This window comes from Clarias gariepinus, chromosome 16, assembly GCF_024256425.1.
Source record: "Clarias gariepinus isolate MV-2021 ecotype Netherlands chromosome 16, CGAR_prim_01v2, whole genome shotgun sequence".
Taxonomy (NCBI): Eukaryota; Metazoa; Chordata; class Actinopteri; order Siluriformes; family Clariidae; genus Clarias; species Clarias gariepinus.
Window position 1 is genome coordinate 9,298,457 of NC_071115.1, and position 16,804 is coordinate 9,315,260.

Below are 16,804 nucleotides of genomic sequence, written 5' to 3' on the forward strand. Positions count from 1 at the left end.
AACCCTGGGTCTGTTGACATCTGGCAATGTAGCCATGTTTAAACTTGATGCTTAGTTTATGGCACAGTTTGAATAAGTGGAATAATTGGTATACACAAATAAGAGAATCTTTTCTTTCTAAGTTTTTTAGAATTTGTGGAAACACTAACAAAACTAAGCGAGAAACTTCAATTCAAATTGTCGTATAATTTCCATGATAGCACAATATGCTCATCATATGTCAAGATCCATCATCCATCTATACTGCTTATTCTGTGAAGGACCACAGGGGGCCTAGAGCCTATCTGGGAAAACTCAAAATGGGTTGTAGGAAGAAACTGGAGTATGTGAAGGAAACCAGATACAGACTGGAGACGAGAGGCAACAGTGCTAGCCGCTATACGCCACCACTGCCACCTTTGGTTTAATATGTTTTACTACCATGGTAGTATGGTAATCATGGTATTATGATCAGTACCTTGGTACTTATTTGCTGATACAGTACATGCACTACACTGCTACACAGTTTGGTACAAGGATACAGTCAAAAATATGTTCATATGTTGTTGTATGTCATATAAACATTTATGTACTGTATGTTCATATTCACATAGTAACCTCTGCTGTGCATTTTACCTGTTATCAGGCCAATGGTGACCATTGTAATTATTCCCATTTTTACAACCGTGGTAGGACCTCCAGTCAACATTCACACATGCACACACACTACAGGCAATTTGGGAACATCACTTAGCCTAATATGCCTGTCTTTGGACTGTGGGAGAAAACCGGAGTACCCGGAGGAAACCCACCAAGCACAGGGAGAACATGCAAACTCCATGCACACAGACCTCAAGACAGGATTTGAACCCGATCCCCGGGAGTGCAAGACAGTAGTGCTAACCACTAAGACTTTGGGGGATACCATGGTAGTTGTTGGGTGGAACAGTGGCCACCAAAATTCAACAGATATCTAATATGGTACAGTATATACAAACATACTATATATATACTATACTTTACTGAACTTTGGTAGCCACTTTGGTACCCATTAAGTACCATAATATTCACTAAAGGAGAGTGGGACTGTACCTACTGTCCATGGTACCTACTGAGGTGCCACATTCTGCTGGTGCCTACCATGGTAATGTACCATGTTAAGACTATACTCTAGTACATTTCATAATATAACATTTCTTATGGGAAGAGAAAACGAAGACAGTACTCAGATCTTTTACAGGCGATGCGAAGACAGAACACGACATTTCATGGTCAAGACAAGACGTAGGTCAGTGACTGTCTGACTAGGCAGAACCCTAGGACTATCACACGTTCACATTATGATTCGTCTGTGCTGGAATTTGTTGTGAGCTCATCCAGGCATGTTATGTCTTTAAAGAGTTTTTTAGCTTTTCACCCACTGTTTCGAAGCCTATCCAAGTCTATGAAGAAATGCAGGTCTACCCTTATAAAATCATAAATCTTACTTTATGGCCAGATTATATAGATAGATAGATTTTCTGGAAATACATTTTTAAACAAATCATAATTGTGTGCATATTGTAATAATAACATTATATCTAGCCATTTGTGTGACCAATTATGTCATTTTTATACATACATCCATACACAAATACATACATACATACTGTACTGTATATCCTATACATATGCATGCGCTGAGACTTCTAGCTGCTACCTGTGTACAAAACTGTCTTAATCACGTTAATCTGCTGTGTTCCAGCCTTGATGACTTTCCCAGAGAAGAACGAAACCCAAACCTATCCTCCACTGACACACGCAGGAAAAAATGCACCACCGGAGGATCCCCGAGCACACGTTCTCACACATACACACACGCATCCACATACATTCCTCTGCTGGTATTGCTTTGTAAGCATGGTCACTTTATGCTGCTCTTGGCTGGATTCTAACATATCTAATGTGTTTTGCAGGTTTAGGGTTTTTTCTTCTTTTTTTTTTTTTTTTACAGTTTTTATTTTTTTAACCTCCTGCCGTAATCTCAGAGAGAGTAAACTCCGAGGGGTGCTTTCCTAAGAAAAGCTAAATCTGTAATTGACATACTGTATGTGTAAGCATATATACAGTATAAAGGCAGATTTTTTTTGTCTGTTGATATTCTTACATTGCTGAAAGGCTTTGAGAGCATCACTATTATGAGGAGTGGGAGTTGGAGGTACATGGAGGTACATAGTGGCTACCTAGGAAGTGTGTACAAATCTGTGTATTTCTACTAAATTTGATCTTTATCTTATTTTATCTTTGCCTTTTTTTTATCTTTTGATTTCATTTTTCTTTCATATTCAGTCATGGCCAATTTCCACCCATCGGCCAATTGCATCTCTAGGATAGCTATGATTGACAGCTCTGCTGCCAATAGATTGTCCCATCCTTTCCAGCTAGATTTGCTCTCATACCTTCTTAGCCCCAGCAAGTTGTTGCATTATGTGCATCCATTTCTGTGTGTCTTTGCATCTTGTATCCAGCATTACCTGGACATGAATGTACTGTATCTCAATGACACAGTGTCACAGATTAAGGCCTAACGTCCTGTCTGCACAGCCTGCATGAATGTGCATACCAGTACTAAATGTGCAACATCCTGTTTGGGTGAAGTGTGAGAATGAAAGACCTGAAAGCCAGTGCGGTTATATAGTTGGTTTTTTTTGGTTGCTGTTTTCTTTTTTAAATAGGTACTTCACTTCGATAAACGGCTCATATTTCTATATTCTGCCATTTTTAATGACACTAACTCAACTTTTTTATGCCTCTCCTATGTACGGCGTACCTTTGTTGATGGTGCGCCCTGTAAATGATACATTAAATGGTTAATAGACTTGAGACTACAAAGTAGTTTTTACACGTCAGGACTGTAGAAGCTGAGATTTCGTTAGTCTTTTGTAACCAGTTTCAAAGCTTTTACGTCGGATATGACTCATTATGCAAATCGCAAAGCCGTGAGATAGATGCAGTTGTATCAAGTTTTACACTCAAAGCACTCATCAGTAAATATTAATTACACTGGGAGGAGGAAAGACTTTTTAACTTAATGTGTGATATTTTAGTTGTATTTCTTCCACCGAGTGTAGCATCCCATGTTACTAGCCCATTGTAACAACGACAACAACAATACGAGGGTTTAAATCAAGTCAAACCACGACTTTTCATTTCTCTATATAATCCCCTGCTACACTAATGCACTTATCCCAGAGTGTCACTAGTGCTTGGATACTATCAAAGTAGAAGGTTTTCTTGGAAAGTACACCGGAGCCATGATCAGAATGCCTGCTCCACATCTGAAACGCTGGCCTTCCAGGAACTCCTTTAATTACCCAAACATGTGGAACTGGCATAGAGGGAGGTCAGGACTCCCAGCCGAGCTCCTGTTATGTGCAAGTGGTGTTTGTGAGTGATTATGTGTACAGTTCCCACAGACAGATGCGTCTCTTCCGACTTCGTTACAGCATTTTCAAATGTTTTACCTGTGGCTAAGTCTGTGCTTCTAGTCTACTGTACGTCTTTATTCAAAAGAAATTTCATTACAAGTCCCCGTTAGTCATCATAAGACGACAGTGATCAATGCTGGAGATTTTTCGCTTAATCCTGTTGTTGATGTTGCAGCTGTGAACCGGCTGAACCTGGATTTGCATGCTGGCTTGGTCGTATAAAACGAAGGCCCGTGTATTTGTTACAATTTGCTTTGACAATCACTGTTGTGACATTTCATAATATGTAATGACACAATGGCAGCACTGTGGTGTTGCTCATAAAGTGATGTTGTAATAATCTCTATTTTGTAATTGCGTCTGATATGGAGAGATAAACAGATTGCAAAAGGTATGATTAACATTTAGCATGCTGTAAAATAGAAAGGGAGTCAAAACCGGGACTTTTGATCATGCAGAATAACAGAACATAGTTATGAAAGAAAAACCTTTATTTATCTATATAATCACAAGAGTGATGCAGCAACGCTTTAGTTCTACAGGCTTAGTCCACATGGATTGCACATATGCCTTTGGTTCATGAATATCTTCATCCTGGAAGCAGCTTTCCAAATGGTCCATTTTCACAAAAGGTCAAAAGGCAGTTTGTCCTGGTCTCACCTACACATCTGCATGCTTGGTGTATACGATCAAATGTTTTTCTCATATACAGAACATGCATGGCGCACATGCATGGCGGCTTAGTGCTCACGACAGAATTACATTTCTTTTTGATTGGTGTGTTGTCTAACACAATGATGATAAGATAAGATAAGATAAGATAAGATAAGATAAGATAAGATAAGATAAGATAAGATAAGACAATACCACCTGAGACAAGATAACATAAAACTATCATTATTGTGATAGTCTCTATAAATTTTGGGGAAAAAAAGACATATTTACAGAGATTGTTGGACGGGAAGTGGTGCAACGGCGGCCACATGTGATTTGCATTCGACTCTACAAGTTAACCCGTTAGTATCTACAGAGCTTCTTTGTTGTTACAGTACAGATGTTCGTATGACCGAGGAAAGCTGTTCTGCTGCCTATTTGTGCTAAATCAATAACACTTAAAATGTTGTATTAATATCTTTGTTCCTGGACTAGCAAAAGCAACAGCCCCATGTGACCTCATAGACCTCAGACAACCACAGACGTCTCTCAGAAATAATTCAAATACAACACCGACGGACATAATTACTCAGCATATCGCAAATATTTCAATAAGTCTAACATAAATAGACTTAATTTGTCTAAGGGTGGAGTTTCCCTTTAACACTTGATATGAGACACATGGGGACAACCCAGTAAGGAATGTTCGGTAGCCCGTATCCACTGCTATGGCTTGTTTTCATCAAAATATTTTAATCCAAAGGGTTTTATCACACACAGGTGGTGTGCATGCCGGGTTTGCACACACCTTTTTTTTTCTCTTCCCCCAAACCGCATTACTCTAAACTAAAATATGCACAGTGCGCTTTGGTAAATTTATTCACACAGTGCAGCTGCAGCATAATGACGGTAATTGTTCCTATGCTCCATTGTTTGTCCTGATGCCTTCAGCCGATAGGCGAGTAAAAATGGTCCCTTATCTTTTGTCAGGGCCGCAGGACGGCGGCCAATCTGATCCGATCCGAGAGCAGCAGAAGGAACCTGCGAAAATGAGAGGAAATTCCACATCCAGCAACCCAGAATGCCTGAACCAGCAAATTATGGGAATGTACATAAAGATATCAAAACGCGAACATGGTTGTGGAATGTGTTTCAGCGACTTCAGTAGAGAAACACACAACATAAGCTGTTACTTTAATCATACTGTATTTCAGACAAGCGGTGCTAAAGATGGATGGACGAGGAGGAGATGTACCCGATGACATCTATAAACCGAGACTGTTATGTAATTGTGTAATGAGTAATGATTTTATCTAGGTAATTAACCAGTCTATGAGATTAGACAAAGAAAAAAGTTCTGTTGGTTCTGTTGTTGTTGTTGTTTTTTTACAGTACAAAACACGCACTTTTACTTTCCATGCTGCTTATCCTGCATGGGTTCCTGGAGGCTGTCCAAGGGAACAAGGTGGGAGACACCCTGGACGGAGTGCCAGCCTACCACAGGGAGCAGGCGCACACTCAGGAACACACACACACACACAATAAATAAATGAATAAACATAATAAAGTATAACGGACCATTTGGAAACACCAATCAGCCTCCAACATGTTTTTGGACGTTTAGAGGAAACCCAATAAGCATATGGAAAATTTATATAACGTATCGGCTCATGAAACAGACAAGGAACAATTGAAACTAGATTTGAAGTAATTTTACAACTTGAAATGTTTCCGTATCATGTGATTTGACTTTTCCCCTTGTTTGAAATGATAGAATTTGTTATATATATATATATATATATATATATATATATATATATATATATATATATATATAACAAATTCTATATATATAGAATATATATATGTGTGTGTGTGTGTATTTTCTTCCAAAAAAATATTTCACCTTTTAAGGAATAGTACTTAAGAAATAATCATTAAATCCCAAATAGCGTTAGCTAATGCGCTAGGGTGTACAATCCCTTGTTCCACACACCAAGTAGTGCCCTTGATTAGGGGTTAGGGAGGGATTTGAGATTCAGCCTTGTGTTCAAAGTTAGTTAGCTTTGTTGCTCACATTAGCCATTAGCAAAACAACAGAGGCAATTCAGAACAACTTAGAAACGAGACAAAATGTTGTTTGAGATGATATGACATTATCAGATGTGTTTTTATTGATGAAAATGATTCTGTGACTGGTTTTGAATGTGGGTTTTGGCAGGAAGCTGCTCTCCCCTCTTTCCGGTTCTGCGGATCATACCAACCTACCTTCACCCATGCTGGTGACCAATAGTCACTGTAGGGTAATTAACAATTGTTAGAACACTTGTGATGCGGTGTGATATATATATAGTTAAATGTCCTAGTGCTGTTATGCTCTATATGACCACTTGTGGAATGCCTCTCGTCCAATCAGATTACTTGATCAGTATTAACTTTTTTTATTTGTCCCAGTGCCAAGTGACCCTCATCACATAATGTCCTTCTTCTCTTCTCTGTGGCATAAATTTTAAACACGCTGTGGTGAATGTTCTTCCTTTTTTTATATATATATTTCCTATAATAGCTCATTGTTATTGCGTATATTATTTGACAGTTAACTATGCTATGGAATCTGTAAACCATACACTGTCATGGTTTACAGATTCATTACGATTTTAATTTAATTATTTGTTCAAATATGTTGTTAAACTGTTGTGGAGTGTTCAGCGAGGCGAGTCCTACCGCTGACATTATGGGTCGAAAAAAGGAAATTATGTTACCCTGTAGTGTAGAAAATCAGACATCACTCCTACATCATTAGAGTTATCAGTCCAGAAATGTCACAGCACACATTAATCATATGGGTACACTTTCTCCCTCATCAACAGATTTTTAAAAATGTTTCAAATAGATCAAAAGAGAAGATACAGGGCTTGTTTGGAGGAGTTTATTTGGAGAAGCAGAGAGAGGAACCCCACAAGTGTGATCAACATGTATGATACAGAACACAATGAGATCATTTCATGCTGGTCACTTGGCATTGGGACAAATCATTTTTGAGTTGCATGATGAAGTTCTGTTAGTAACAAAGCTGGCAAACTCAGTAGTAAGAAAGATCCACATTGTTTTTGTACTATTTTTTATTTATATGAAGTGTACCCCCAATTATAAGATGACTCATTGGCAGGGTATCGATATCAGCTGTTATTCACGGTTTCAGTAATAGGAATCAGAAAAGAAATAATTGGTACCATGTCATCTCTATTACAAAATCCCAGATGGAGGCTTAAGGGGGGGGGGGGGGGGTAGTGAGAGGATTCCAAGGATCCTTGAAAGACAAGGGGACCCCACGGGAACAAAAATAATCCAGGAGAGTTGTTAAACTGTAAGTAGGAGCAAAAATTCCTGCTGGTGCCCCTGGATAAACTGACTATGCATGAAGAATGTGTGTGCAATTATGTCTTGTCACATATATTTACTCTTATTGAAACTTAAGCCTTTAATAGGTTAATATGTTAAGGCAAACCAACACTAACTATGAAATCAAAAGCTAGGTGTGACCAGATTTCTAAATAGCAGCTTAAATTATCTTCAAATTAATTATTGCCACAATTATGCAAAACCCAGCAATTATTAATATAGGAACATGACAGAATAAATACTTATTTGTTTACATTTTGTGTCTCCAAATTTCTAAAAGCAAGTGTAAGTCAACACTATCACCAGGTCATAATTAACTATGAGCTGACTAGTCCTTTGACTCAATAAAATATTACCATATAGTACTATTAATATAGTAACTCTTGGTATTTATTTTAATAAGCATTAATATACTGGTTAGTAGTCTGTGCTTGTGTTGTAACTGAAAACCTGTGTGACCTGGAGCCTCTGCTGTCTGGAACATTTAAGTATAAATCTTTAGCGCCACCTGGTGGACAGCCTCTTTGCATAGATGACAGGCGTTCAAGTCAAAACAGGATTTGTAATGAAATTTCTCATGAATGGAGGCGTAAAATTGACTGACATTTACAGAAGCTGATAAGAGACTCTTTGCTGGAGTAAAACATTTGAATGATGCACAATTTTTTTAAGAAGGCCGTGTGAACATCTGGAATGCTCTCAGGAACAAATCTCCCTGTTTGATCGCTTATGGTATTGTTTTTGTAGGACAATGCACAACTTCACACTGCCCCTGCACCACCAGTACATTACAGGAACTATGTTCTCTTATTCTGCAAAGTCCCAGTTTGACTTGAATGTCTCTGATTTACATTTACATTTAGAAGAAGCTCTAATCCAGAGCGACTTACAAAAGTGCTTTGTAGTTGCCATCATTGGATAGATCCTAGTTCCTAGATCTAGTACCATCAGTCAAACACTGTTGAGAATATATATATATAATTCCATACAAATTCCATACAAACTTAAATAATTCTTTTGATTGTTTAAAGCTGCTTTGGGACAATGGCAATTGTAAAAAGCGCTATACAAATAAAATTGAATATAAAGGTGGTGGGGGGGGGGGGGGCTTAGCCCATATAACCAAAAGTTATTAGCTTTAATCAGTGGAAAACAGTAAAAGTACTGCTAATTTAGGTGTAATGTAATAATTCAGTGGATTAAGTAAAAGTAGGGTAGTGATCAAGAAAATCAATTAAGAGTAACGTTAAATAAGTTGTTTCATCTTTACAAAAAAATTATATGTCTACAGTTGACTAATCTGAAAATGTCTTCCATCTGATAAATTAATTTTTCAAAGATTCCGTTTACTTACAATGTACGTTGGGATATGAGATGTATAACAATAAATAAGGAAAAGTTAAACATTAGATGTCTACGTAGTCAGATTGTCTATTTTTTTATTCCTCTCTCCAATAGAATCTCATTCCAATCCTTTACTATTCATTCTGGTATAAAAAGACCCCCTTGAAGGGTTATGTGACTTATTCAGTAAGGTGGTGTAAGAAAAGTGTTCAGCTTTAAAGACACATAAACACACACTCATTCGCACACTACAGGTAATTTGGGAACGCCAACATGTCTTTGAACTGTGAAGGAAACCCACCAAGCACTGAAAAAAACAGGCAAACTCCATGTACACAGACCCCAAGGCGGGAACTGAACGTAGACCCTGGAGGTGCAGGGCAACAGTGCTAACTACTAAGCCATAGTGGTCTAAATACTATAACTACGTTACTGTACAGTAGTTACTGAAGGCATCAGGCCCATCACTACGCCATAGACACTACACGACTAATGTGTTTGGAGATTATGCCTAGTGAGGCATAAAAAGTCAGCTCAGGTCGGCATCTGGGCCTGATTGCATATGCGGTTGTAAAATAATCACAAGGTCGTTAATAATCCAATCAAACTGGATGTCATGTCACAGCGTAATGATTAACTGAGATTTCTGTTGTCTCTAAATGTATGCCTGTTTGACAAAACAGGCAGTAATTGGACATAGTCACGCACGCACGCACACCGTATCAGTACCACTTCTGACCTGACAAAATTGAACTGATCCTATGGATCCTTTCATTAATGGACAGTACGCACATTATATAACAATCATTGAAAATGTTAAACAGGAAATCAGAAGAGATGTTAGATGTTTAGGTTTCACATTTTTATTTAGCATTTCCTACTTTTTAGTTGTTTTATTATAGTAAGAAATATTTTTTATAGACTAAGTACAGTTCTTATTTCTGTCATTATCAGGCATGTCCTAGTTTGTGCCCAAATAACAATCATAGTCACTAGCTATAAATAATATTTATGTTTGTTGCCTTTTACAATGCAGTGGATTACGATACATAATGTGAACATGCACATACAGGGTACAGAGTCTCCTGTAACTAATAAATCATATCCATCTGTATAAAATCTGCACCAGTCCCACATGCTAATGTCACCATGCCGCTCCTATGACTTTTTCCATTTATGGAGCTCATCGGCCTGTTCCTCCATCAACGCCTTCACGTCACCGATGGCGATTAGCAGCTGGGCCAGGTAGTAGGTCACCATGACGATATGCCTGCCGTGATCCAGATGCTCGACAACTTTGAAATGCTGCAGCGCAAGAGTGAAGTCAGAAACCATAAAGACCAGGCCGCCCAGCACAACCAGAGGGCGCCTCGTTCTCGCCGCGAGAGTCGCCATAAGGACAATGAGAAGTGCGTATCCTCCGACAGCCGGGACAAACACATCAGGCTCTGGTGACTTCTGGAGGAAGGGCAGGAGATAGACGTAAATTCCACCACCTGCTCCCCACAGCAAGAGATAGACGAGGTAGAGGCCACAGGAAGAGAAGGTGCGAGAGGAATAACGTGAAGTAAGGAAGGAAATAGAGTAGAGCAGGTGGGCCAGAGCAAAGCAGACCATTCCTAAAAGGGAAAGAAGAAGATATAACTGTTATCTATGGTGAAAATAGGATGTCTGTTGTGGAACAAGACTACATCTCATATAGAGCGTCAGTCAAACCCAAGTACTGGCTACATCCAAAACCGCATACGCCTGATTAAATTGTCTTTCTTTTAAATTCATGCTGCTTTTCATGTGTTTTGTCCAAAATATTTGTGAAAAGCTGAGCACTTCATGTCTAAAATGGACCAAGCTCAATGTTGTCTTGAGCCAAATTTTATATAAGACCTGGACAAGCCCGCTGTGATATCACCGTTAGTTGTAAGAGCTCTCTCTAGTTATCTTTATCTTGGCAGGGACTGACTCCACCTAAAACTATTGTCAATCTATAAATTGGCATCTCGGCGCAACAAATAGAGCCTGGCTGTTTGTTAAAATACGCCTGCATATCATAGTTCCCACAAGCTAGCTAACTTGCCTAGCTTTACTGTAGCTTAGCTAAAATGTTATGGTGGCTTACATTAATCTATATGCTAATATAGATTAACATTATTCTATATACGTGTTCACTAATAAGTTAGCTAGTTATTTGTTTGTTAATTTATGTTGTCAGGTCAATCTGTTTTGTCTCAGCTAGCCAGCTAATTAGGTTTCTTAGTTAGCTAGTTAGCTTTTCTGTAAATTTATGTTGCATCTAGCACCTTGGTCCCGGAGGAACGTTGTTTTATTTCACTGTGTACTAACTGTATATGGTGGCAATAAAGCCTACTTGACTTGACTTCACTTGACTAATGTTACTTTGCATTCGATTGAACGCAAGTGCTAAGTTTAATTCCAGGTAGCTGGTTAGCTATAGTGATGCATAGCAGGCAGTTAGCAGGTTTGACACCTGCAATACAGCTGTCACTCAAATCAGCCATGTTACATAAAATTCCCACCATATAGTTTGTCATGAAATTTAGCTATAAAAAGAAAACCGTTTTTATTGTGTACCAGGCTGCAAATATTTTTCCCCTAGTGGTCATTCGAGGAACTGCCTGTTTTGGCACATCTGCAGTGGATTCAAGGTCGCCCCTTGGTTGGAGCCCATCCAGCTTAAGGCTTGAGGTGGTGTGGTATGCATCTTAAAAATCTTTTTTCTCAGCCATACACACTTCTATACATTTTCTTTTCATTTTGTGAAGCTGCTTTCAGACAATGACCTTTGTTAAAAGCTTTATATAAATCAAATTGAATTTAATTTAATTTAATTGAAAAATACTTTTCACAGTTGTAAAGAATGTCTATTTTGAGACACAATAATCTTCCCGTCAGATCTCTTTTGATCCCTCTTATTAACAAGACGTTTCCTCGAATAGATCTATCACTTACTGGAGGCTTTTTGTTTCATTCTGTTTCTTATGTATAGACGGTTATGAGTGGAAATCTCAAGTCAAAAAGGTCACATTTATCCCCAGTCTGATGTTTGATGTGATCTCTTGACCTCATATCCCCATAAAATTTGTGTTGATGCAACAAAGTGTCCAGTGTATAATATATTTAAAAAAGTGTTTTGGATGGGAGCTAATGTAAACAGTATTGCAATACAGTACACATGCTTTTTATTTCATCATGGCCATTGCTCAAGATTATCCCAGCATTACAGCATGAGTTTTTTTTATTTACCCTGGAGGAAAAGATGTGGCCAGATGAGACAAGCGTCTCCTCCTGCTGACATCACCAACCCCCCGGCCACGCCCAGCAGGCTCCTCCCACCGCCATAACTCATCACCACGAAAACCAATGAGAGCACAGGGGCTGCTTTTACACCTGCAGCCAGGATGGACGGAGCAGATTCTGGGATCCATAGGTAGAAAAAGAGTGCTGTGGAAGCGAAGAAAGGGAGGAGAAAAAGAAACAGAACACAGGACTGAAGAAGAGATGGAGAAGAGAAGAGAATATATATTTTTTTTAAAAACAGTGCATTTAATTCTGTGATGAAATTATATCTGATAATAGCCAGGAACAATAAACAAAACAGAGAATTTTACTGACACACACATTTGAAAATGTGAAAGTATTGTTGGAGTATCCGGTACTTGTCAGCACTACCATACATTATTTGTACACACAAGAGTAGGTACACGTTTGTATGTGTTGGTGTATTTGGTTACCGTGTTCCGCCGCTGTCTCCTATCGTAGGCGTCCGTCTCCAGGATGTCCATCTCTCTTCCTCAGCCTCACACACACACACTGAATGTATCTATTCCACAGAGTTTTGCAGTGCCTCTGAAAGAACTGTGTGTGTGTGTTTCTACAGTATCTGACTAATCTGACTTTGGACTTTAGACCAATATGAGTGATGCGTTATCTGTCAGATTGTGCAGCCATAAACACTGAACAGCCTGCCCCCATTATTCAGAACCTGTGACCCTGAGGGAACATCATCACTACGGGCAAAGGTTTCATGGCTACAACATACTTGGCGCAGTAATAAATAAATTAATAATAAATAATGCATCCAAATGAAAATCATTACTCGAACGACTTAATATTTCTGTCTGTACCAGTTCCTGTTTTTTTTTTTTTTTTTGCAGAATGAGAATCTGATTGTTTTTTTCTAGAAACGTAAATATGTGAAGGTTGTTATATCACGGCGCTGATGCACAAACCATTCGTAGAGCTAAAAAATGGAGATTCACACACACCTACACTCACATCTACACTTACATGTTTATGTTTACATTCTGGACCATTTCACAAAGACACTTTAATAAGGCACCTTCATAAGTCACTTTCTATGCACATTTGCACACCATCTTTCTTTACCAAATTTCAATTTTTAAAAAATGTTTTATGTACAGTATATTTCTATTTTTATTTTCATTTTTATGTACAGTATATTTCTATTTTAATTTCAATTTTTATCCTAGTTAAATTTAATTTTCTATCATATTTCTTTTGTTTCTTTTATTCATATTTATTTCTTATTATAAGTTTTAATTCTCTTTTTAAGGTCACTGGCGGTCGTATAAGCATATCACCGCATATCATACTGTGTATGACTGTGTATGTGACAAATAAAATTTGAATTTGAACATTAAATACATCATACCATTTAATCTTAGCTAATGCCAGTTCATCGGTGATCCATCCATCGGTGATTCATCGGGAGCGTGACATCACATGATGTAAGACGTCTAGCCAAGAATTTCAGTTCGAAACAGTTCAATTTCAGGAACTGAATTCAGGATGAAGACCTTTGTGCTTTACAGTTTTTGGTAACATGATGTGGCAGCAGGGGCGTGGTTGAGTGTCACCTGCAGACAAAGAGAGGCGGGTGAAGCCAACTTCCTGATCTTCCTCAATTATACTTCATTGCACAAGACAAACTGCATTATCTTTTGTCTCATTAAAAGAAAACAAACTTGTTTTGTGGACATTGCGCAACATGGAAAGCATCTATAAACTAATTAAAAGTATGACATTCCACTATCCAACTGATAAAAAATATAATTACTGGTAAATTGCTGTGAAACAAAGAAACTCAATCACTTCTGGATGTCCAGTTATTGGGAAATAAAAACTTATATATTCTGGTACCAGTAACAATGACTCACTTACTCACTCATCATAATTACAGCTTTATCCTGTATTCAGGGTCGCGGGGGGGGGGGCCTGGAGCCTATTCCAGGAGACTTAGGGCACTAAGTAGGGTACACTCTGGACAGGGTGCCAATCCATCTCAGGGCACACAGACATACACACACTCACACTCATTCACACACGTTGGGCAATTTAAGAACACCAATTAACCTAACCTACATGTCTTTGGACTGTGGGAGGAAACCGGAGTAAGGTATAATAACACTGTTATTTAGTTTCATATTATAGCACACCTTCTCTTTTTAATTTGTTATTGAATGCGTTAAAATCATTTAAATCCTCATTATACTCACTTAACCTTATTATTCTTTTTAACAAGCTCATATAACATATAATAGCCTCATTCTTTCCCTTTGATCTGCATGTCTTGTGTACACACATCATAAAACGTTAAGAAAGTTAAGCCTTAATTAAACACAAGTCCAGGAGGCTGTAGTTAAAGTTCTGCTTTAAATATGAATAAAGAGATACATCATTTGGTAGTTTGATTGTAATAAAAACAGAAGAGCATCCTAAATTCAAATAAGGTTACAACAAGAATTAAATCTTTAACTTCCTGGACAAAAAAAACAAACAAAAAAAAATCACTTAAGGATTTAACTGTGCAATTACTTGGTGAAACAGCATCATAGGAAAATGGACAGTAAAGAATCGAGGTTATGTTGAACAAAGAAAGTAAGAGTAAGCATTTGCACACACATTTGAGTATTTGCACAGCTGTTCATGTGATGAGAACTGTTGTGTGGCCATAAGAAAACCATGTGTTAGTGAGACTAATCAGAAAAAAAGAGCTTTAAATTCAACTTTGGAATTTAGTAATATAACATGCGATGGGTGCATCAAGGTAAAAAAGGAAGCGCATGCATCCATGACAGCCACTGTACAAACCTCTAGAGGCAGTGCTATGATCTGGGGTTGCTTCAGGTGGTCAGGTCTAGTCTCAGCAATGCAAATTGGCAATAAAAATGATGACCTGTCCCATGCCCATCTATAATCCTTGGGAACCTGTGATCCTGTTGTTGGTTGAAAGGTTGTCCTTTCTTGAACCACTCTTGATAGGTACTCACCACTCCATACCAGGACACCCCAGATGTTTTGGAGTTGCTCTGACCATCTGTCATCTAACAATACAACGTGGCCTAGTCAGAGATGCTTAGGCCAATTTTTCCCACTTCCAGAATCTCAAGTTTGAAAACTGACTATTTACTTGCTGCTTAATAATGAATATCCCATTTAACATTATGGCTGGGGTGATTTTCCCGAAAGATACATATACAGTACCAGTCAACAGTTTGGACATGCCTTCTAATTCAATGTTTTTTTGTTTGTTTGTTTGTTTGTTTCGGGATTTATTTTCTCCATACTGGATATTTCAAAACTGTACACATATGGCATTGGGTAATAAAGTAACAACAATGGCCACTTATTATTTTGTGGAGTAGTTCTCTTGCAAGAACAGTATTGTCAAGTGCATTTGCAAAACCCATCAACCACCATGCTGAAACTGACCCTCATGAAGACTATCGCAGCAAAAGTTGAAAGGGTTAATCTATGTCCCAATTGGCGACGGATATTCCTCACCCTGGAGATATGGAGATATAGTCGTTGTTTATGTGGCCCGTAATTACAGGTTCATGTTGCCAGCTTCACCCCCGATTGTAACTGATCATTTGGGGGTTAAGGACCTTGCTCAAGGGTCCAACAAACTGGAGGCATTGAAGCTCAAAACGGGGACCCCCGGATCAACAATCCAACACCATAAACAACCAAGCCACTACAGCCGCTTATCCCTAGAAAGCAAAACCACAACATACCTCTGCTGCAAAGGAGAAGTTCATTTAGAGTTTCCAGTCTCAAAAATCAGCAATTAACAAACAGCACCTTAAATTAGTGACATTATAAAGGCTTTACAGAACAGAAGTAGCAGATTCATCTCAATATGCTCAAAAGTTAATTATTGCATATTCTGGATCAATATTTTGTATATTTTGGCCCAAACACTATGACATCAGCAGGATGACGCCGTGACAATGAAGTCATTGCCATCGCTCTGATAATGCTGTTTTAATAGTGCTGATGACATAATTGTGCGAGAGCCCTTTTGTTCTTCTAAGGATTTATTTGTGGTGCTTGCAAAGCAAAGCACTACTATTGTTATCTCACAGGCTTATTATTATTTTTATTTTTATTATTCTTCTTCCGTACAAAAGTTTGGCGTAAACCCATGAAGGAGGTCTCAAATCCTGCGGCTTATTCGGGAATGGGGTGCTAAGACTTTTTTCCTGCGGGGGCAATTAACGCCCCAGAAATTCCCATAGACTTAACATTAAGACCAACATCAGCTATGACATCATAGCTATGTCTGTGATGCCGAGGCAAGCACCAATCACATTTTCTTTAGGAAAAGTACTTGAGTACTAAGCACTACTAAGTTACTAAAGTAACTAGTTGAGTACTTTTCCATTGCAGAAAATGAAAACTCCTTTGTGATTCCTCATGCATGTTGATTTTAGCCAAGACTTTTATAATTATTCTACCATCATCACTCAGCGAAGTTTGGCCCATAATCTGTGAACTACTAATACCCCTATCTCACCTATGCAGTTTCGCACGATGGCCATAAGTACGGTTCATCATGATTCACCGTGAGTTTTGGTGCTGTGATTAGGTTTTCATCTTTCCGCGCGTCGATCCTCGCATAGTCAAACCACATAGGT

General features: G+C 38.4%; 1 protein-coding gene across 1 annotated transcript; it reads right to left on the minus strand.

Annotated features, from left to right (window-relative positions):
• Nucleotides 1-9,686: 9,686 nt before the first annotated feature.
• On the minus strand, nt 9,687-12,756 carry tmem86b (transmembrane protein 86B). Its single transcript, XM_053515209.1, has 3 exons — nt 12,596-12,756; nt 12,108-12,351; nt 9,687-10,465 (listed from the first exon to the last, which is right to left on the minus strand). The coding sequence occupies exons 1-3, from the start codon at nt 12,644-12,646 to the stop codon at nt 10,005-10,007; spliced, it is 756 nt and encodes a 251-aa protein (XP_053371184.1). The 5' UTR covers nt 12,647-12,756; the 3' UTR covers nt 9,687-10,004.
• Between the last annotated feature and the right edge of the window lie 4,048 nt (nt 12,757-16,804).

Excerpts from the sequence above, each read along its gene's own strand:
- tmem86b (XM_053515209.1), bottom strand. The coding sequence starts at position 12,646 with ATGGACATCCTGGAGACGGACGCCTACGATAGGAGACAGCGGCGGAAC. Across the intron at positions 12,352-12,595 it reads GGAGACAGCGGCGGAACACG|TCCTGTGTTCTGTTTCTTTT; the intron begins GTAACCAAATAC and ends TCTCTTCTTCAG. Across the intron at positions 10,466-12,107 it reads GCCACATCTTTTCCTCCAGG|GAATGGTCTGCTTTGCTCTG; the intron begins GTAAATAAAAAA and ends TTTCCCTTTTAG.